We start from the raw sequence: 23,554 nt of genomic DNA on the forward strand, positions 1-23,554 counted from the left end.
TGGGAGAGGGTGGCTTCAAATTGAGACCAGAATGGTGGAATAGCATTGGAGTATTCAGGGGGATGAAAATGGAAGAGCCTAAATACACGTTATTTCTCTTTCTTTGACTTTAGGCAATTGATAGAAGGCCCAGAGTGTTCTGCTTTGTCCACCCTCCCCTCTGCTCTCAGAGGCCTCTTTGCCTTTCTCCACCATCATCTTCCCCATCAATGTAGCAGATGATACAGGTAAGAGAAAGTCAGTGAGAAAGCGGTGCCATCAGTCTGAGGGTGGAAATTAATGATGACCAAACAAACAAGACACGCGTTAATAATTGATATATATCTTTTTATTATGCACAGATAAAGGACTTAAAACTGTGGTTATCAAAACTATACATCTAAGCATGTTCACAAAATCACTGACACACTGACAGAAAAAAAGACAACAGGGGTGTTCAGACTGGCCACAGGGATTTTCAGGGTACTCTTTTTACCCTCATAGTTGATGAAAAACAGCAACAAAATCAGGCTCATTCAGGAAAAACCAGAAGAGAGAAGTATTGTATTTGGAAATTGATAATAGTCCTTTTTAGAAAAACATCTGTCAGTTTCATGAACAACCCCTAGATAAAACAAACAAGAAAAAAAGTCGCATACAGGACTCACCCAACAAAATGTGCTCTGTTAACACAACCAGCAGTACAGTCATCATTCAAACCATGAGGTAGTTACAGTACAAAAAGACTGGCACGCGTGTGCGCGCCCCACACACACTCAGTCATGCCTGCTGAGAACACACGCAGGAAATGGATTTACAATCTTATTACCACACAAGGGAAAGACCATTTTGTGTTTAGAAAATGCTATAGAAACAGCTTAGACAGAAAGATCTCTGACTTCAAAATACAGAATTAACAGCTGGTGAACACCACATGGTGAGAAGCTATAGGATGTTACACAGACATCTGCCTTGGAGTTCAGAGCCTTTCAACAATAGCTTCAGCATCCACAAACAAAACAAAATGGCCTTTGCAAATTACGGGCGTAGCCTGCAGAAATAACACATGACTTGGCAGACAGAATTGAGTTCAACTGGAATATAAAAACAGTTTTAAAGAAACTTGCAGAACATGTTATAAAAGTAGAACTTGTACTTTGTATTAAAACTGTGAAGATGAAGCAATCAGAAATGCTGTAATAAGAAGCTGGGGAGAAAACACACTATTTTTTTAATGTTCATTGTTTAGAAACATTTCAGAAATACCTAAGGACATTCACTCTCTGAAATGGGATCAGGTTTCATTTTTAGAACGGGATTTCTTGATCTTTAAATAATACTTCTGACAATGAGACCCAAACAAATAAAAGGTGATTTTTTTTCCTTCTTTTCTTTCTAACTCTCTTTTAAAAATCTTTGGGTGTGCATCTATAAATTTGTAAATTAATTAAAATTATTTATAAAATCATTGGCAACATAGTATCTCTCTCAAAAATATACATTTAAATATATTACAGAAGTTTTTTTTTTAACCCTGTCCATCTAAGAAATGAATTTTTTAATACCTCCTCATAGCTAATTTTGTTTTTAATAAGACGGAAAGGGTTTCTTTAAAAAGCAAAGAACTGATCAAAAGAATTCACAGTAACTGAAATTAAACATTTCATTGGGAGTAACTTAAATTTATCTAAAACACTTAAATATATCTTTATACACTTTTTGTAGTAAAATATAGCTATAAGTGACTTAAAGACTCTAGTCTTCTTTGAAGACATCTTTAAATTTTTTTATACATAGAATATGCTAAAACAATACATTCTGCTGAAGGTTAGGCAAAGCGCATTATTTTCAAACACAGGTAGCGTAATCCAGGTCCTCCACTCTGATACCCTTATGTTAAAAAGAATAAACTAAAGGAAAACATTTCTCTAGTCTTGTGTTGTCTTCAATGCATACATGGAAATCTGAAAGAAGTTCAACTTATCAATGTAGGTAGCCTGGAAATCTCAGTGCTAAAGTAATCTGCTTTGATTAAAATTATCTTGATTGAATGTCTACACCTATCTAATCAATCACTAGTACTCAATGACTGGATGATAGTGATTTCCATCTCCTCTTACTTGTATACATGTAGATACTCCCTAAAGATTTGAGTTTCATCAGCATTTATTATTCCATTTGCAGAGGACCAGGCACAACTGCTTTATTTTTAAGGGCAGTGAGATTTGCTTATGAATATTTTGGGGTGGATCTATTTGTTTTATTTATGGAATCCTAACTCATTTGGGGGAAATTCTGGAAAAAGAAAACTATTTAACTTGCATTGAAGCTATCTTCAGAAGTAAATGATCTGGTGTGGGAATCCTCTTCTGGCATTCTTTTTAGCATAAAGGTATCGCTGAGCTTTATTTAGCTGCAAAGTGGCATCATATTATTCCATTTCATGACATTCACTTCAAATCCTTTTGGAGTTTGGGATATATTTAAGGCAAGAGAACTAAAACAATCCAAATGAGTGCCTTTCACCCTATTGCAGCTCTGTCTTGGCAGAATTGGTGAGGCTATTCAGATTACCTATAGGACTCCAACAGGATCTGCCAGGAATTTGTGTCTCATGGGGGCTTGGATTTTACAAAGGGGCTTATTAGAAAGGTTGATGTGTTTTGAGTAGAAATTCTCATTCTACCAAATATGACTTAGGAGTAAATTCCAACTCTGGAATCATAGAACATTTTCATAAGGGGAATGAATTTTTCTCTTCTTCAACTGAGAAAATGTGCCACATGACATATTATACACTTCCACTTACATATGCATATACATAGATCAACTTGCAAATTTCTCCTCAGCTTTACAACTGACTCTTGCCCCAATTTAGACATTAATTTATCAGGGAAAAAAATGTAGGAGATGGACACAGATCAATAGTTCCAGATTTTGTCTATCTTCAATTTCTATATGCCTATACGAAATACGAAGTTTGCATTAAGACATTTTTGTAGTTGGTGTGTGTAAGTGTGGGGAGACACAGGAAGCTGACAAGGCAGTCAGCACTGGTTTTGGCCCAAGACACAAGAAAGGAATGTTGACTTGACATGTGGCAGGATGCAGTCCCCAAGGGCAGTCAACACCCAGCTAACCACACATCAGACCCCACAAGGCATGGCAGGTCAGAAGTGTGCATCCAAAGATGCCCATTAGACATGGAGGAGCGCTTAGAAAGCCTTAAAGCATTTCTTTTGTTTTATGTCTTGGTTCAGATATAAAAGAATCTTTGGCCACATCTCCTCATTGAATCTGCTGTCTAGCTGATATCCTTTTACCATCTCCTTGAGTCTGGGTAAAAACTCAGGGTTCCAAATCATGGATGTTCTCACCTGGACAAAGCAGCATTTAAAAAACTGGCATGTGTTTCACATTGAAAACCCCGCAGCCTGTGAGGGGCTGGTGGAGAAGGCCACCATCTTAGCTTCTGCACATGAATTCTAGTGTGTTACAGAAGTCCAGGGGTCACGCTTACATTGGCCATGGTGAGGGGTGAATACAACAGGTGATCTTTACACTGAAATTCACTCTCCCTTTACAATGGAACCAAATTCAAGCCTTCTGAGTCTGGATGCACACCATCAGCTGTCGCGGGCCCAGCTGGGTCTGGCTAGGCTGTGCTGCTGCTGGAGCAGGGTGTGCTCTGAGTGCTACCGATGCTGTGGGCTGCACTGCTGTTTTCAGAGGCTGGTGGGGAGGTGGGGACTTGCTGTCTTCCTGCTGTCTCCCCTGTAGTTAGTAAAGAAATAAAGCAAAGGAAGGTGCATGTTACGTGTGTGGAAAAGAATCTTTCCCCCAGCTTTGCCATTTATCTATTCTTTTTCTCAACCAAAGCAGAAGCAACTGGCCCAGGTCCTGGATGGCTGGAAGACCTTACCTCATAAGGTTTTTCTGCTTGTTGCTTTGCTTTGAAAGTCTCGTGCACAGGGAAAAGAGGAGGGTTTTCCTGTTGGCTAACAGGCAATCTTAGTGGCTAAGACCTCTGACAGTTGATGACAAATGCCCTGGATTTCAGAGCCTACAGCCTTTGAATAAAAACCACACACATCTGGACTGTGTAGGACAAGTGACCAGTACCTACCTGAACTTAGGAAATGCTGTACCTTCTCTTATAAAGATATTATACTTTGGAGGCTGAGACCTTTAAATTATAATAAGGAAAACTTGGCAGTTTGGGAGCCTTTTTATTTTTGGTGCTAGGGATTGAACCCAGGGGCTTGTACATGCAAAAACACATGCTCTTCCAATAAGCTACACCTTAACTCCTGGAGGCCTTATTTTCTGAAAGCTCTTGTTTAAAACTGGGCTGGTGAAGTCTAGATTGTGCCCTAGCAACAGCAGAGAGTCTTGTGTGCCAAGCATACGACCTACCTAGGAAGTGAGAAGGGGAGGGAGGCTGCTATGGGAAAAACTTTTTGGGGAAGGGGCTTAGCTGTTTGCACATAAAGACTGCAGTGGTTGCCAGCAAACACCCTCCTTCCAGGCTGAGGTTCGTTGCTGAGTGCAACGAGAGTATCTCCTAACACATTAAGCATCCCACTTTTCATTACACACTCCGCTGCATTTCAGCTAAACCCATTCTTTGTGCCAAATGTGCAGGGCTGTGGAGAGGGAGGAAACCTCGGGTCACACACATGGTTTGCATTTAACAGTGCAAAAGGCCCTAGAATTAGTCTTCTCTTCAGCAAAACTGGCCTCAGCGCAACCCTCAAAAAATGGCTTTAGGTAGGGAAAAGTGATCAGGGCTCTCCAAAGAAATGCACTGCATTTTCTTTAAAAAATCAGAGCACAAACTCCATAAACTTCTTGTAAGCATTCTCCCCCCTCCAATGTAGGAAGCCCCAGAGGGCCAGGTTTGTTTAGGAATGAGCCCGCTCTTTCCTGTCATGCTGAAATACACATCTATCAGCTGGAGATAAGCAACCCTCCCTTCTGCTTCATTAAAACAAAACACCCGAGCAAATGCTCTGCCCTCCAAGTACAGGAACTCGAGCCCGTAACTTCCATTCCCTTTCGGGGGGCCCCTCAAAAGCATCTGCCAAAAGAGCAGCTCTGCAAAATGTAGAACCGGCTCGTGCCCCTGGGTCTGGTTACAGTTCTCGCTGTCACCCATTTTATGAACTAAGCTCCACACACGTTTGCATCGACCTCAGAGCATTTATGTGCTTTCTGTATGGCTGGCCCTGTGTTTCCTCTAATTATCTTTTCTTCTGGGATTGGTGAGATGGAGGGAGAAGGGGGTCAATATTCCCAAGAAGCAGGGAAACTATATTTACTCTTCTTTTTTTGGAAAACTATATTTTAGACCTTCACCAGCATTGCCCCTTACCCTTCATGTGTAGATGTAATTAAGGGTGGGAAATCTGCCTCAATGACAGTAACTTTCTGCCAAAGATTTACTTTCCCCAGAGTGGGTGCTTATTTCTAGAAGAGGATCAAATCTCAATCTCTCTCTCTCTCTCTCTCTCTCTCTCTCTCTCTCTCTCTCTCTCTCTCTCTCTCTCTGCTAGGGACTGAACCCAGGGCTTTGTGTATGCTTGCCAAGTCCTCTGCCACTGAGTTACACCCAAGCCCTGATATACACATCACACACCACACACACATACACACAGACACCACACACACACACACACACACACACACACACACTCCAGAGACCTAAACAACTCTTGATAGATTTCAAGAATTCAACCCCCTTGCTGGGTACAGTGGTGCATGCCTGTAATCCCAGTGGCTTGGGAGGCTGAGGCAGGAGGATCAAGAGTTCAAAACCAGCCTTAGCAACTTAACGAGACCATGTCTCTAAATAAAATATATATATATATATATTTTTAAGGGCTGGGATGTGGATCAATGGTTATGAACCCCTGGATTATATCCCTGGTACCAAAAAAGAAAAAGAAAGAAAGAAAAAAAATAGAATTCAGCTCCTTTACAATTTCCATGTTGATACACACTCAGCTGGATACTCATGTTATCAATTAGAAGGAATAATGTGGCTACACATGAGCCACATTTAAAAAATCTCTTTCCCATTTAAATAAAGAATACACCAGAAAAGCAGGAGGAAAGCCAGCCCCCTCCCTTTGGGCCCTCCAGGCTTCATTTACTCTGCCTCACAGAGGTTAAAACCGGATAGCCTTGCCTCCTCTGGCCACAGTGGACAAGTGCGTCTCTTCCAGAACATGACACGTGCTTGATTATTCAGATTCAGGAAAAGTGCCAGTACCATGCCCTGCCCAGGAAGTCCGAATATTTGCTTTCCGGTGTCTATTTGCCAAATATAATTTGTTGCCATGTCAGTTTATTTTAATCAGTGCCCATTAAAAAGAAATCTTTCAACTTCCAGAGTTTCAGAAACTCTTGGCCTTGGAAACACTGTTCAAAGTAAATCTGCAAACAACAAAACAAAGAAGCTCCTACCCTTGAGACTGCAGGGTCTTTCACCCAGGAGGACATAATGTTAACATAATGTTCTATCAACTTTGATCCAGTAAGGTGTTAAGGAGAATGTGTCTGAGCATCTGCTTGGAAATGTTTAAAACTCCTTCTATAGACAAACTATCCCTTCTACCTCTGGCTGTTTCCACAGGCAAAAGATTTCTCAAAATAACCAAATTAAAAAAATTATTTTTACCTTTTGGAAAAATTAAGAAAAAGATTTTTCATTGTCAGGTGGAAAAATTCATCATGGGGAAGAATGTTAAATGTGCCAAGAGAGTTCTTCTTGAACTCTTCTTAGAATTCTTCTTAGAATTCTGCTTAGAAAACCAGCAGTTTCCTGGGATATCTGTGATGGGTCCTTTGGTTTTCTGCTCTCTGTCACAGTGACACTGGCTTTTTGGAATACCCACTTTCTCCAAAATATCCCTTGGGTGTCAGATACAATCAGGCTACTTCTGGAGGAGATGGGGAGGGATGACTCTGTTGCTAAGCAACACATGGAAGAAGTTTGAAGAAGGCTCCTTGCTCATACTATCAAACTTGACCATAAGAGACAATGTGTTCAGTGTTTGTGTGTTCCTAAAATTTAAAACCACATTGAGAGAAGAGAGATTGGAGGAGGAGGGAGAGTGAGTAGGGGAAAGAGGCATGTGGTGCCTGGAATACTCTGGAGGAGGAGGGTGTGCTGAAGGAGAGAATCTCATATCGGTCTGTGGATGAGCCTAAACAGTGCCAGAAAAGTTAAAAGAAACAGAAAAAAAAAATTTCTCAAGGGAAAATCTGTTTTATTTCTTTCCAAGAGTACCCAGAATTTAACACAGGGGCACTCAACCATTGAGCCACATCCCCAGCCCTATTTTGTATTTTATTTAGAAACAGGGTCTCACTGAGTTGCTTAGTGTCTTGCTTTTGCTGAGGCTGGCTTTGAACTCACAATTCTCCTGCCTCACCCTCCTGAGCCACTGGGATTACAGGCATGCCCACTCTTCTGTTTTATTTCTTTAGCTTAGCCCAGTGTTGTCCAGATCTGATTTTGTGCAACCTCTTGACAACCTACTTTACAACTGGATTCTTATCTCTCAGCCTTTCACCACGCAGGTCCTAGGGAAGAAATTCTCTCTGAGAGATGTGAATAGCGTGGAAAGGCTATATGGGGAAACAGTAGTGGAAGAGTTTAAAAGAAAGATGAGAAGAATCTAGATTATTTGGCCCAAAGCAGATTGAGTGCAAATACTGCCCTTGAGGATGATTTCAAAGAGAAGCAGACTGCTGTTCTTTATTTCCCTGGAGGGCAAAACATGAGGAAATGAGTTTAAATGGCAGACACAGGATATAAGTCAGAGAGAACTTGCTGGTTATGAGGATTGGTTGGTTATAGGGAGACTTTATGGAATCTTGTTCTTGGGAGATAGTTAAGCAAAGGATTGAAAACCATATGCCTAGGTGATTTAGATTTAATATTCCTTGATGCTGTAAAGAACAATACTTTCCTCTAGGCCTATGTGTTGACTGTAATTTTGTAGCAATTAGTGTCAGTTTCTTGATATCCCAACTAATTTTCAAGCCAACTCCTGTAAGGAGAATGAACTAGGCTATCTTTAGTTTAGAGGTCTTGAATCACTTTTTATCATTTCCAAAAATTGTTTCCCAATTGTCCAGGCTAAAAGAACTTTCTTTTGCATGCAAAATATCCAGGAAGGGTAGGTTAGATGTTGTTATAAGAGAAAAAAATATAATTTTCCAAGGTGGGAATTAAAACCTTTCAAAATATCCTGCTTACTACTTCCTTCCTATATTCCTGCAGTGGGGCCAACCTGTTTGCACCTGCACTTTGGTTTTCTGTTTCTTACTTTAACTTGATTAAGAGGATGCACTCAAAGTCTGACAACAAGAATGAGAGAAGGGGGAGAGAGAGGAAAAAGGAAAGAGAAAACTGGGTAGAGGAGGAAGGCCATCTTTATAACCCCTAGGTATGGCTATCATCATAAATGAGCTTGAAGCTCTAGGTTGTTCAATTGCTAGTCCTGAGCAAGGTACATTAAATTAACCCTTTAGTATATGAAGGAGATCCTTACTTCCCAAGTTCGTAGGGATGAGATGCTTAAACAATAAATGCATATGAAAAACTTTTTGAACCCCAAAGTCCTATAAAAATGTAAGATACTTGACCCTGCTCAGATGTGTAAGCAGGAAAAAAATCGAAGAGTGGAAGGAACACTGTGGTTCACAGAGCAAAAGAAATGTGGAAGTTTTGAATCAGGCATGCCCATCCCAATCCCTCAGACGTGGATTCAACAATCCTCCAGCAGATGTACCATGTGTTCTTAAAGCAGAAGTCTGAAGAAACCCATAGTTCAGAGAGTCAGTAAGACCTTTGAGTTAGGGGCATCTTTGGAGGCCCCAGTGTTTTTAGAGGTCGAAGGTTTCACCGAGGTCCTGAGCCTTGCTCTGATGAAAAGAGAAGGAGCAGGAGGTTAGGCTGAGGTGAAGGGTGGGTGGCAAAAGAGGATGTCCCAGGCACCAGCTGGACAGATGGGAACCCTCTGTGACTGTACAGAAGGCAGAACCCACTCTCTTTTCACCAGAATCCTCCATCCTTCTTTTATACAGTTAAACAGAGAGAGTTAAGATCAAGTCTTAAGCTTTCCTGGTATCTCTGTCCTTGTGTCTTTTGTCAAGGAGCAAAGCCCCTGCAAAACCTTCTGACCATTCAAATCCTTCCCCCTTCTTCTCAAGCTCCCCTCAGTTACTGTGAGAGTTTTGGAAGAAATTTAATTCTTAAAAACAACACGACTTCCTGTTCTGATGAGACTAGTCTTACCAGTTCTCCATCTTTCTGAAAAAATTCCCTAAGTTGTTGCTTTCCTAAATGTTGACATTTGTGTTCATATTTGGGTTTCTACCTGAATCACTGTTTATTGCCAGTCTGTCTGGTTATTCTCTTGCTTCTAAAATATGTAAGCTCCACAAGAGCAAGGCTCTGTACCATTCACTAGTGTGCTGCCAGTGGCTAGAACAAACAGTGTTCAAACTGAAGGGCAGCTCAAAAAAGATTCACTGAGTGAAAGAATGAATAAATGAGCGAACAAACAAAACTTAGCGTATACTAAAAAAAGGTAAAAAGAATAATCAAATTACATGTGAATCCACCTGCTTTCTCCTACTGCTTCCACACTGGTGGCATTTTTCATAGCTGGACACAAAGCCTGGATATCCATTAGTAGGAGTGCCCTCCAAGTCTGTTATGTGCTGATTGACTTGTGGTGAGAAAGCAATATCAAATACATCATTATTAAAAATTTTTAGAAATGTGAATCATAAGTTTATTCTCTGATATGCAAGAGGAAGATGAAAGTATTATAACTACATGTCCTTTGAAAATGTAACAACAGAATAGAAAGTATCCAAATCCAGAAAGTAGTTTCCAGGCCTGACTGCTATAACTATGTAACTCTGCATAGTTGCATCAGTTTGCTGGCTCTGTTCTTCCCTATGTGAAAAGGAGATGCTGAAGCAGATAGTAATTTCCCAAGAACCCCTCTAGAGCAGCTGATTTTTTAAACACAAAGGCAAGATTTAGTAGAGACTGTTTTCTGTATGCACACACAGACTGGCGTTCCCTCTGTAAATTTCACCAGAATGACAGTGAATAAATTGTCAAAAGGCATAACCCCATAAAAACAAAGATAACAGGAGTGAAGACAACAGCAATAAAGCATTGGAGGCTGGTGAAAAAATAGGAGAATAACTGACTCAAGAGAGCGGAAACCTAAGCCAACAGTGGGAAGGCTGAGGAACAACCAATCTGTGTCATAGAGCCCTCAGAAACTCAGGAAATGACAACAGGAACAAGAGAGGGGGAATATAGGGCTAAAGGGAGATAGCTGAGTTTCTGTGTAAGAAGCAGTAAGATTTTTCTATATCTCCAGACTCCACCAGGCTGCGACCCTGCCCTTCCTCACCAGGAGGAAGACCGGAAGTTTACTCTTTTAAGAGGGTGAAACCAAGAGTTCCAGGAATGTCAGCACCAGTACAGTGCAAGAATTGCACTCAGAAAGTGCTGGGTGAACATGCTTTGGGCTCTCCTGGGCACTGGCTGGCCTGACAGCAGCTAAAAGCAAGTGGCCTTGCTTCTTCCAGCACCAGTGAACAAGACTATCTGTCTCCTCCAGAGCATAACTTAATTATCCACACTCAGGAAAAGGGCTGGTACCATACCCTGTCCAGGAAGTCTGAATATTTGCTTTCCAGTGTCTATTTGCCAAATATCATTTGTTGCCATGTCAGGTTTTTGTTTTGTTTTTGCTTTTGTTTTTGTTTTATGGTACTGGAGATTTAACCCAGGGACACTTTACCATTGAGCTACCTTCCCAGCCCTTCTAGTTTTTTTTTTTTTTTTTAATTTTGAGAAGGGGCTTGCTAAATTGCCTAGGGCCTTGCTAAATTGCTGGGGCTGACCTCGAACTTGAAACCAATCTCCAGAGTTGCTGGGATTACAGGGCCACTGTGCCCAGCTCCATGTCAGTTTATTTTAATCAGTGCTCATTAAAAGATCTCCCAAGGTACACCTTCTGGGTGGGAAACAAGACCTGTTTTATGGAAAACTTAATAAGTAATGACCCTGAGAGGATCACCAGGAGGTGATATCAGGGGCTCAATAAAACAAACCTGCCCGATAATCCTAAAGAAATTCACAGTTAATACCTCCTACCTGCAAACTAGAACTTCCCCATTCTGAAACAATTCCAGATTAATATTCTCAGGTAGACTTTAAAAAAGGAAAAAAATCCATAGAAAAAAATTATTGGAATAAAAAAATCAATGTATTAACAACTCAATAAATGACTGAAAGATAAAGATGAGGAAATCTCCCAGAAAATAAAGAAAGGAAAAAGATGGAAAAACCAAAGAGAAAGGAAAATTCAAAGACCAGTGAAGAGGTTCCACTTTCAAATAAAATGGTTTCTAAAATAAGAGAATATATAAAACAGGAGTGAGGAAAAGGAGGAATTCTAAATAAGATCTCAGTATCAGCACTGAAGGACAGGGCTCAATTGGTGCTCAGTACCACCATGTATGAAAATATACCTAAATCAAGGGATTCTACTGTAGAATTTCTTTCAGAAAGAAAAATTAGGCCACATACAAAGGGAATCAAGAATCTGAATGACCTTGAACTTGCCAATAGCAATTCTCAGAGCTAGAGGACTATGAATGCTTTCAAAATTCGGAAGATTTACTGAAAAATAAAAAGAATCAGTACAACACCTGATATGTCTGAAAGCATTAGAGGGGACTGAGATAACTGACAGAGTCGGCAGATGAATTCAAGATAAATATATAGAAAACTAAACCAGAACTGGCAGGGAGACTTAACCCTAGAGGGAAATAAAAGCCTTTTTCATGCTTCTATGACACTGGGATTTCTTATGAACAGTCTGCAAAATGAACCAGAGGCTACAGCTTTGAATAAAAAGTGATCTTGAGGCTATGTTGTAAGTGATGCCAACAGATTTTAAGCCCAAATGACAATGTTTATGATACCTTTTACCTTCTGAATTGGCATAATTTTTCTGGAAAGCATCACAGGAAGCATTTCTGTTTTTTTTTCTTTAATCTATTTACAAATCTATTTCTGTATGAGAAATACTTTCAAATCCCCTGGTTTTAGGGACAGGGTATTAATAACAATAATCGTCCAAGTTCAAGGAGCAACATAGGCTATCTCACTGCTACACTTTGCTTTTTACCAGGTTTGTGCACCTGGCTGTGGACAAGAGTCTAGGATCATGGGTGGGTGGGGGGGGTGGGTTTCAGTGGGTCATATTCCCATAGTGAGCACCATTTAATTGCCCTGTATTCTGCCTGGACCTGGTCTCCTGGTCCACGATTAGCTGTGAGGGTTTGAGGGTGAGCTATGACCAAGACTAGTTGGTGGTTGAGCAGGCACATGGAAAGCATCTGTGGGTGACTAGGCTGTATAAAATCCTCAGGGCTACACAGGCTTCTTGGAGTACTTTCAAGTGCATTCCCAAGAGACAACACAGACTGCCAATAGCCCAAGAACCTCTCAGCCACGCAGGAGGTTGGAAAAAGTTATGAAGAACTTTGTTTGAGATCTGAACATGTCAGTATTCCTGTGACAAAAATGATTTACTCTAAAATACTACTCAGTTAAAAGTTGTCCCTTCTGGTCCTTTTATAAACTGTTCATGAGAATGAATATTCCTAAACTGATTCATTGATGTTTATATAATACTTAGAATCATTCCACTTAAGAGCCTTATTTTTTCTTTCTCTCACATGAAACATACTTCACTCAAAGGTTGCTAATGAAGACCAATAATTTGAGGACTCAGAGCCCCATTATTGCTTTTGCCAAGAAGTTGGCTTTGGGTTGGGTGAATTTCCCATGTGAGGCACAAAAGGGTTTGTTCCTTCCTTTCTAAAACATTTAGTCAGGGGGTGTAGTATTTGAAGCAAAAATTTGAATGAAAAAGAGTTTGAAATTTTAAGTCACAGGATGTCTGTGTCAAGAGAGCAAAAATGTAGTGTCTCAAAATGTCCTTTAGTAGTGCTTTGTGTTCCTTTAAATTGGTCATCCTTTTAGCTGGGCTGATTGAACGGCCCAAGGTGAGGCAAAAGATCAGAGCATTCAGTGGTCAACGGAGAATAAAGTTCTAAACACAGAGACTGAGACTGCCTCTTGCCTCAAAATGATCCATCTAGCACTGTTGACACAGGTTCACAGTGTAAACAAGTACCCAAGAGCAAATAAGACCAGCTAGCTCCCTAGGCATGTCTCAAAATGCATGCCATTCCTTCCCATATTTGCAGGGAAACTAGGAAAGATGCAAGAGAGCAGTCCAGGGCTCCTTCCCCACTGAAACAGAGATCCCCTTGCTGAGCTTTCATTCTGTTCTGGCATCAGAACAGGTTTCCAGTTCAGGCCAATGGCTTTCATGCCTGGGACTTGGGTTTGGAGCACATTGAAGTTTGAGGGGCTTGGGAAGCTTAGTTTAAAAACAAAGTGCTTTGTTGCATTATATCTTTTTGATTCATGAAAATAATTTCGAAATTTTAACTTTTCATAGAAAGACATGAGAATTTTATGTTTATCAAAGAAGATACACACAGCATGGGTTAAAAAAAAAGGTTGAGAAATTCTGGGTTAAGTCGTTGATTAGGGACTCCAGTGGACAGTGGTCAACACCTTGGCAGATGTGGTAGTAAACTCCTGGCTTTCTTTTTATCTCCCTGAACATTTATATGTCTATTCTGAAGTCTTTATCTTTGGAGGAACTGCTTATATTTCCAGTTTGTCTACATTAACTTCCTTTAAACTCTAAAGATAAAATAGCTTTATTAGAAGCTAAACTTCAGCAATGTCATGATTGTTATGAGCAGAAATAGTTTAAACATTCCTTTTCTACAACTGTAAAAACAAATTTTATATATATATATATTTGGGGAGGGTGGTACTGGGGATTTAACTCAGGGACACTTTACCACTGAGCCACAATCCCAGTCCCCTGATCCTTTTTTAAAATTTTGAGACAGGCTCTCACTAAGTTGCTGAGATTGGCCTTGAACTTACAATCCTCCTGCCTCAGCCTCCTGAGTTGCTGGGATTATAGGCATGGGCCAATGCATCCAACAGTAAATTATATTTTTATAAAATCCAATCTAGGTCAAATCCATAAACGTGAGAAGAGCGGAAATGAACCTTCTCTCACTTTCATTCATTCGTCCATCCAACAAAACACTGAGTATCTACTGTGTGGCAGGCACAGGCTGTGTACCAACTGAGAGTCCATAGTCACACTAACCTGTGTGGGAATAGATGTACCACAAGGCCCCCGTCAGGAGTGCTCCGATCACAAATGCTGCAAACGCAATGCCCATCACGGTTAGGGTGTCCAGACCATGGAAAATTTCTATAAAAGAGGGAAACCAATACACAGGCCCTAAGTTAGTCTACATCATACATTGAATTTTATATTTGTTTTACAAGCACCATCATAAAGGTTGAGCACTGACTAATAAAATTTGAGAATGTAATAAGGATTCCAATAAAATATACTGTATTTTGTTACTTGCAACTTTTGGTCAATGGAAAACGAAATTATGAAGCTTCCAAATATTCTCAGTTTGCAATTTATTTTGAACAACAAACTAATTTAAAAAATAAAATTTGTAAATTTTGTAAAATGTTAAGTCTGTGGTTTCATCATCCCAACCTGAGGAGAGTGTCTTGAAAATTCACAAGTTAAGATGCTTTGGAAAATAAGGTGAACTTTCATCATCAAAATCTGACTCAGGATGGGGTTATAGCTCAATGGTAGAGCACTTGCCTTGCATGTGTGAGTCACTGGGTTTGATCCTCAGCACCACATAAAAATAAATAAATAAAATATTGTGTCCATCTACAACTAAAAAATATATTAAAAAAAATCTGACTCATTGTTTATTATTCATCGAACACCTCCAATAGTGAGACACACTACACAGAAAATACATACTTAGATTGCTTTATAGTACTTTCATGAATATTTAAAAGTTTGAAAGAAAAAAAGAAGAAAGAGGGTGAGAAGAAAGTACAGAACAAGAGTAAACTACGGCTGCGGATTATAACATTTCACCCACCTTATATTAAATCCTCAATCTTAAGAACTATGTATCATGTCATTTAAAGGAGCCTACTCTTTAACACATCTCCAGCCGTAATCTTTCTACAAGGGGAACATAAATACTTCTCTGTAGGGAGTGATGTCAGCTTCGCAGTCAGCAAAACATAAATAGAACCAATTGTTCCTCCATTTGGCAAAGAATTTTATATTTGAAATTAATTCCAGGCCACAGAAATAGGATATTTCCTTTCTCTTAAAAAAACTATCCTCTTTGAGTCACTTATAAAAAGTTAAAATCAGTGTCCAAAGAAGAGAGGGTTTTGATAGACTAAAATTTTAAAGATCTCTTGTTTTTTTAGTATAAATTGAAGATATAAGGTCTCTCCCCTCAATACTATCTCTACTTTTCACCCTAGTCAGAAGCAACTGATCTCTATATAAATTAAGTCTCTTTCCTTTTCTACTCACTTCATTTTTAAAAATTCAGTAGTAATCAAATGTGACTCTCGAGCCCCAGCACTGAGAGAGCTCAGGGAAAGTTGTGTCATGATAGAGAACAGTCTGGAAGGATCCATACTCCCAAGTCTGGGCACTGCTCTTCTAGCATGTGCCACTTTGTGTGTTCACTTAAATTCTGAAAAATGAAGATAACTTTGCCTACACAGAATGAATATGAGGGCTCCTTAGCAAGGACAAGAACTGGGAAGAGACCTACGGAGGTTCCTGTGAACCAAGCCATTAACCTATTTAGCTGAATCTAGTCCTTAGAACAGATATTAAAAGACAACTTGCCTTTTTATGCCTATGGAAGCAAAGATGAAGCATAATTACAAGTTTTTAATGAAAACATCTACAAATTCCATGAAAATCAAACTAGGTAAGTATGAGAAATAGTGTCCAAATGGCTCACTCTTTCTAAGTCATGATATTGTTCCATAATCTTGGTAAATAACCCCCGAGGGGAACAGTTTATGACTTTGTATAGAGCACTCTCCTGACTGTCACATGTATGTTATGGGGTCAGCCCTGGAGACTAATACTGGGAATCTTCACATACAGATTCTTCTTACAAGGCTGTATCATCTAGAACTCTCTGTGGGTTTCTGGGAAGCTGATTGCCTCAGTGCCAACGATAATCTTGGGCAGCTTGCTAAAATATTTCTTGTTAATGTTTTCTGCCATACAAAATGTTGAAATTGGCTGACATAAATTTCAGCTCATCATTCCGTAGTAACTGCTCTATTATTTTCTTAAAGTTCTTTCTGGTCCCTTCTACCCCACCTCTTTGACTAGAGACAGTCTTGAACATGTAGCAACTAGTTCCCTGAGCAGGTAAACATTGTTGACCAACACTTAAAGCTATGTACTCGCACAGCTGTACGTCAGTGCTTTCAAATCATAACAGATATACGCATGCAAATCATTAGCTTATCTCTCTAAAGCCGAGTTACTGCCTTCTTGTTCAGGCCACACATGTCAAATAGGTCAACAAATTAATATTTTAATTAATATTTCTGCAAAGACAGAAAGGATAGAAGAAAGAAGATGATGAAAGAAGGACAGAGGAAAGGAAAAAGTATGGGGGAAAAAAAAGAGGAAAGGGGAAAGGAGGATGAGAACATAAATCTCCTTATCAAACTCCAAGTTTGGCAAATGTTCACTAACCAACTCATTCTTACAAAAGCCCAAGAGGCTTATTTCGAAATAGTTGCAGAAAGACTTACGTGGAGGAACTGGATTTTGTTCCTTAATGCTTGGAACTTTTTCTGAAAACAAAAGCATAAGTCAAGTCACAATGGATTCCATGAAGAAGCCAGGATTTGAGCAGAGGGTTTTCAAAATCTCAGCAGAAGCTGACACTTTTCCTATTAATACTTTGTGAACACTCTGCCAATGACCCTCTTCAGATATCAAAACTGTAACATGGGTGACACAGAAATTTTAAGCATTGTATTCTGCTAAGGGTCAATTATACAGGCACTCCAATTTGAAGAAAATTCAAAAGGCAAACACCTAAACTTAGGGAATTTAAATCTAATGGTATATGTGTCTTTGATTTACTTACAAAAAGATTCAATATATTTAAATATTGTGCTTATCCAAGTGTATTTACATTGTATTCCGTGTTTAAAATATTCTTTTAATTTAATAATTTATACATTTTTGCATCTTTATTCTTCTTCCTTTAATGCTATTGTTTCTTTGAGTATATGTTCTGGTACTGGAGATTGAACCCTGGGTCTCATGCAAGCACCCTACCTCTGAGCTACACCCCCAGTCCTTTTGCATTTTATTTTGAGACAGGGTCTCACTAAGTTGCCGAGGCTGGCCTCAAACGTGCAATCCTCTTGCCTCAGCCTCCCAAGTCACTGGTATCAAAGGTGTGTGCCATGTTGACTATAATACTACTGTCTTATGATTCATCACTCATCTGCATTGCCAAAGAGGTCTCTTTGTCCACCAAGACCTTCTGCAGCCACCAATACTACCTCCTTTATATTAGCCCCCAGAGTGAATTTTCCAGAGCCCAGAGATGATCGTGTTATTGTCCTGATTAAGTTCTTTGATGACTCCTCTTTGATCACAGGAAAAAAAATTCAAGCTGTTTTTCCCTTAATGGGGGTCCTTCACCCATGCTGGCTTCTGACACTCAGTTATATAAGTTCTCCAAATTTCCCATGCTGCTCCATGTCATCACACTTTGCAAGTCATCTCCTGAAATGCCTCCTCTCCTAGACCTGCTTGGTTGGAAATTTTGCTGGGAGGCCTTCCCTGACTCTCTCTAGTTCCACCTTGGCCCCCCAGCAGGGCTGGTCTCTTCCACATTGCTCATTTCATCCCTCTTCTTGGGCCACATCACACTCTAATTTGCTGAGGGGACAGAGATTCCTGCCATTTTTTCCTGCCCTGAAGACAAGGTCTAGTTCTTACTCATCTCTGTTTCCTCATAGAGGCATAGAGTTGGTCTTTCAGGACTGTTTCGCAAAAGTCGATTAAAATGCTGATGCACTTTTTGGAGATGGAGGAAACAAGGAATAAGACTCTTAAAATGTTTGTGTGCTTCATTATTTCTATAATGCTTCATGTTAATGAAGTGCTACAGAGCCAAGATTCTCATTCGAGGTTCACCCCAGTGCCGTGAGGGAGGCAGAAAAAGAATTTTTATCACTATTTTACAAATAAGCAGCCTGAGATTCTGATATCCTGTGATTAGCTCAAGGTCACAGCTGGAAAGCATCAGGGCAGGGGTTGAAACACAATTCCAGACTCCTGCCTCACAGGCTAAATGACTGGTGAGTGTCACTCTGTCCTTAGCTGGAGAACAGGGATTAAGTAAATGCTCAATCACAGACTGTCTGCCCTCAACAGAACAGCATGGACCAGGGGCCAGGATACCACAGCCTCTGAGCTAAGAATGAATTTCACATTTTGAAATGATTTCTTAAAATCAAAAGAAGATGACTATTTCATGACACAGTTGTATGAAATTCAAATTTACTCCCTAAATGAAGTTTCATGTGATCACAGCTATGCTTATTTATATAAAATCTCTGATTTCTTTCATGCTATAGCAGTAAAACTGAGGAGTTGAGACATGGAGTATATGTGCTCCCAACTAAAAAAATTCTCTATCTGGCCCTTTCTGGAAAAAGGGTACTGGGCCCTGGCATGGACTCCACCCTTTTCTTTAGAGTTTAAAAGTGATTCATAGTGGGGTAGGGAGGGGGAACATGGGAGGAACAGACGAACTCTAGATAGGGCAGAGGGGTGGGAGGGAGGGGGCAGGGCGTTAGCAAGGATGGTGGAATGTGATGGACATCATTGTCCAAAGTACATGTATGAAGACACAAATTGGTGTCAACATACTTTATATACAACAAGAGATATGAAAAATGGTGCTGTATACGTGTAATAAGAATTATAATGCATTCTGCTGTCATTTATTTTTTAAAAAAATCAATTAAAATAAATAAATAAATCGACTAAGTAAGTCATAAAAATAAATAAATAAAAGTGATAACATGTTGCCAGTGTTGGCACATTCCTATAATCCCAGCTATTGAGGAGGCTGAGGCAGGAGGATCCAAAGTTGGAGGTTAGTAATTGAGTGAGCTACCACTGGGTACAGCTCTGAGGTAGAGCATTTGCCTAGTGTGCATGATGCCCAGGGTTCCATCCCCAGCACTACCAAAAAAAAAAGTGGTACGTAGAGCCTTTTCCATCTCCATTTCCATCCAAAAAAGAAGGAACACACACTTTGTCTGAATCCCCCTGGAAGCAAAAAGAACTTGGGAAAAGTTGACCAAAATTAGCAGTATATGAGTTGATATTTATGAAAATAAAGGTTGACAAGATGAAAGGAAACAGAATTATAAATTCTCACTATCAGTCATCTCAACTAGGCTGATCAACATGTGTCCTCAATGGTCCAGCTCAAGGGAAACCACCAGATGAATCAGAGCCACTATAATTGACTGGTGCCCCAGGAGCCATGCAACATGATGGCTCTGGGATGAGGAGATGGGCTAAAGTTACACTTCAATAAATTACTAAGAAAACGTAAATGTGTGTTTTTGTTCCTTTTGGGGGTGGGCAGTACTAGGGATCAAACCCAGAGCCTTACACATGCCACGCAAGTACTCTACCACTGAACTACATCCCAGCTCTGACCGTGTGTTTTCAAGGAAAATTAATTCAGTATGCAGAGCACATTCAATACACTAACTGCAAAATGAGCTCTCCTGGGAGTTTGGTCCCATCAGCCTTATTGGCAGCAGTAACAACTGTGACACCTTACATTTGTACATTTGTATAGTATTTTCCAAAAGACAAAAAGCCTTCATTTATATGACTCATTTTAAACCCTCAAGAACCCTATGAAGTAGGGGTATCTAACCACAAAATTCACCCACTTTCAAGAAGTAGTGGTTTGATTCACTGAACTAAGTCCAAAGGCATTTAAAGGTCTCAATAGTGTGCATCATGCGAGAAGTATATGCACTTCTGGGAAGAGTTCCATCCAATCAACCGCCTGTGGTTAAACTTTGTCACTCAGAATCCCCAAGTGATTTAAAAATAATGATTCTCCACTGAGGAGACCTCACATGTAAAAATTTAGGTTTTACAGCAAGGCCTGTGTGATGGATGACATTGTTCTAAAATTCTTAATGGACTTATGTTATGATCTAATCCTCTCCCCCACCCCAAATAGGGCCTTCTCAGAGAGCTAAATAGGAACAGTTGTTGCTCGTTTCTCCTGGGTGAAATTCCTCATGACTGCGCATAAACAATAACAAGCACAGGCTGCAGAGCTAAGGTTGAAGAAATTTATCCTCTAACTTTTTTTTTTTGTTCCCAAATCCCTCATAACCCCTGAATCTAACTAAAATAGTTTCATCTCCACCAGAACCCTATAATCGAGCTGGCATGCTAAAAGGAAAAGAGGGGATGTAACAATATTTACTTTGGGTTTAGGGATAAGATTGTAAGAAAGGAATCCTAGATATTGCTGTAAAGAGACTTTTAACAATGCATTTCTTGCAGAACGAATAAACTATAATCAACATTCTGAATTAAATCTTTTCATATACTCTGAGCAAATTTTGGTCTACCTCTTGAACCAAGATTTCCCTCCTCAGATTGTTAGGCATGGCTTTCATAAATGGGATATTTCTGGGGTTATGCATGAGTAACTGACCACAGCTTTGGGCCTTCAGTTTTCAATTCAGTTCTCCTAAACACAGTAGGCCTGTGCAGGCCCACAGAAAAACAAGGCGTCAAACTGGTACCCACATCTATGGGTATTTGGCAATGAGGGAAGGAGGGTGTTATAGTTTGGATGTGGGATGTTTGCCAAAGGCTCCTGCACTGAAGTCGTGGTTCGCAACACAATAATGTTCAGAGGTGGAACTTTTGGGAAGTGACTAGATCACCAGGGTTTTGATCTTATCAATGAATTAATCCACTGATGAATTCACAATCAAAATGAAATATAGTCCTGGAGATATAACTCAATGGTAGAGTGCTTGCCTAGCATGCTCAAGGACCAGGGTTCAATCCTCAGCATCACAAAAAATTTAAGTAAGTAAATTTCATAATTGAGTAGAATATTGGAGGTGGTGGGAACTTTAGGACATAGAACCTAGTTGAAATGAGTGGGTCCTTGGGGGCATGTCCTTAGCGACTGCATCTTGTCCCTGAGCCCTTTCCTCTCTCTTGCTCTCTGCCTCTCAGCTACCATGAGTTAAGCAGCTTTGCTCTACCACGCCCTTCCGCCGCCAGGTCTGACTCACTTCAGGTCCAGAAACAATGAAGTCAGCTAACTATGGACTAAAATCCTGAAATCATGAGCCCAAATAAATATTTCCTGCTTTATGTTGTTTTTCCTCAAGTATTTTGTCACAGCAACAGAAAGCTGACTAATACTTGGGATGGGGAGAGGAAATCTCCTGGAGATTCAGAAGGCTTTATGCAGGTACCACTGGAGACAGGTTTTACTAATCTTACTTCACTGTTTCTGAAACTCTTCTCTGGGTTCTTTCAATACTGATGGCCTGTTCACTTATCTTCATTCTACCACTAGACAATGGTTATTACCTAGGGGTAATTTTCGTAAACTTGGAAAAGCATCAAGACACATTGGGGGTATCAAGATAGTTGTGGGGGTGACTGATATTGGCATTTAGTGGTAGAGACCAAGGATGCTGCTAAACATCCTACAATGTGCAGTTCAGCTCTTCTACAACAAAGAGTCATCCAGCCAAATAGGTTGATACTACTGAGGTTGAGAAACCTGCACTAGAGTATAAAGGCCTTAAAGATGGGATAATGGGCATGGTGGCACATGCCTGTAATCCCAGTGATCTGGGAGGCTGAGACAGGAGGATCATAAATTCAAGTCCAGCCTGAGTAATTTAGCAAGACCTTATCTAAAAAAAAAAAAAAAATACTGGGGATATACTTCAGTGGTAGAGTATCCCTGGTTTCAACCCCCAGTATGAAAAATCATCTGTCAACTCTTATACCTACCATTAATAAGGACTCATTTTTTGGAAGAAATATCCATAAATGCCATGTAGATCCTATTATTGGGTACTTTCCCCAGCAACCCAGTCTTCACACTGCCTTCGGGGAGTAGCCTTCCTAAATGATCTAATCATGGGTTTCCTGCCAGAGACCTCTTGATCATTCTTAACCTTTAAAGGTGCATACTGGAATGTTTATGGATGAAATTAAGTGTCTGGGTTTATTTCCAAACAATCCACTGGGCAACAGGAAGTGATAAAACAAGATTCACCATGAACAGATAGTTAAAACCAGACTGTGGGTTCATTCTATTTATATATATTTGAAATTTTCCAAAATAAAAAAAAATGTTTAAAGGCAAAGCAAATGGAATCATAAAAATCTCTATAATACCCCTCCCTATTGGATAGAGGCGGAACGTCTTATTCTGCCAGCGAAGCATTTCTACCATCTTTCTACTGTTTTCCCCTCATCTGTATCTTAGCTTGATGACAAAAGTTGGCTGGTTCTTTAGAGTATTTTTGTTCTGGAAAAATCAAATGTGTTCCAAAAAGTAATGCCTCCTGTGGATTAACTTCCATTTGACATTCACAATTTTTCCTTCCACAACACACACCACACCACCTGCCAAGAAAAAAAAAAAAAAACCCACCCAACTTTGGCTAAGAGGAGAGGAAATTAACATTTACTGACTATCTATGATATGCAGGTGCTTTTATTTTCTGAAGCTGTGTGGTGGAAATATGAAGGAAATTCAGTACTTCAAACATTTAACATGCTGAGAATTAAGTACTGCATATAAATCATGACAAATTTGGGAAAGATATTTATTGCTCTTTTCTGTCCATATGACCATTTCTCTCGGTGTGTACTCTGTCACAGTTTTTTAAAAAAAATCATCACTGGCATGGTGTAACCATTTTTACTATGTAAGACCAACTGTTCTCGAGTGCTGTAAAGAGTAGTCACAGCATCCAAAGCAAACATGCCTATACTTCAACATGTTTCTGAAAAATATGGTAAGATGGCCTTACCTCAACTATTTTAATTGTTTTGCCATAAATCATAATATGCATAAACTATTCAAGTTTTCTGGAGTTTTTTGTTTGTTTATAATCCAAAGTCACAGAACTTTTCCTGAACTTTACTACACTATTAAGCAGACTCCGCATTTCCTTAGCCCTTTAGAGGAACAGACGTTTTTTTTTTCTCCCCCCCTAAAATTCATCATCTTCCTTCCAGTTCATATTCTTTAGGGTATTTAGGTGGTACTGCAAATACCTATGTGATATGGAATGAAGAGGGGGAAGGCAGAAGAGAAAAGGAGTATGAAGAGAGAGCTACCTGTGTTGTTGGTAATTTTTATTAATAACTAGCACCATGTTTCACCTGAGAGAAGGCAGAGTTTGAGAGCACAGGTTATAGAATCA

The 23,554-nt window shown here is 39.8% G+C and overlaps 1 protein-coding gene across 4 annotated transcripts in view; it reads right to left on the bottom strand.

Annotated features, from left to right (window-relative positions):
* Nucleotides 1–306: 306 nt before the first annotated feature.
* The window catches only part of Tgfbr3 (transforming growth factor beta receptor 3), a 188,107-nt gene continuing 164,859 nt past the window's right edge, over nucleotides 307–23,554 (bottom strand). For all 4 annotated transcript variants that reach the window (XM_046461657.2, XM_046461666.2, XM_046461681.2 and 1 more), the window contains 3 exons: nucleotides 16,823–16,864; nucleotides 14,298–14,405; nucleotides 307–3,753 (listed from right to left, as the gene is read on the bottom strand). In XM_046461657.2, coding sequence (XP_046317613.1) covers nucleotides 3,635–3,753; nucleotides 14,298–14,405; nucleotides 16,823–16,864 — 269 coding nt within the window. In that variant the 3' untranslated portion in view covers nucleotides 307–3,634. The remainder of the gene's footprint in view (nucleotides 3,754–14,297; nucleotides 14,406–16,822; nucleotides 16,865–23,554) is intronic.

This window comes from Marmota monax, unplaced genomic scaffold, assembly GCF_021218885.2.
Source record: "Marmota monax isolate L192 unplaced genomic scaffold, Marmota_monax_Labrador192_F-V1.1 WCK01_AAM20220418_F8-fsc00070, whole genome shotgun sequence".
NCBI classification, from domain to species: Eukaryota; Metazoa; Chordata; class Mammalia; order Rodentia; family Sciuridae; genus Marmota; species Marmota monax.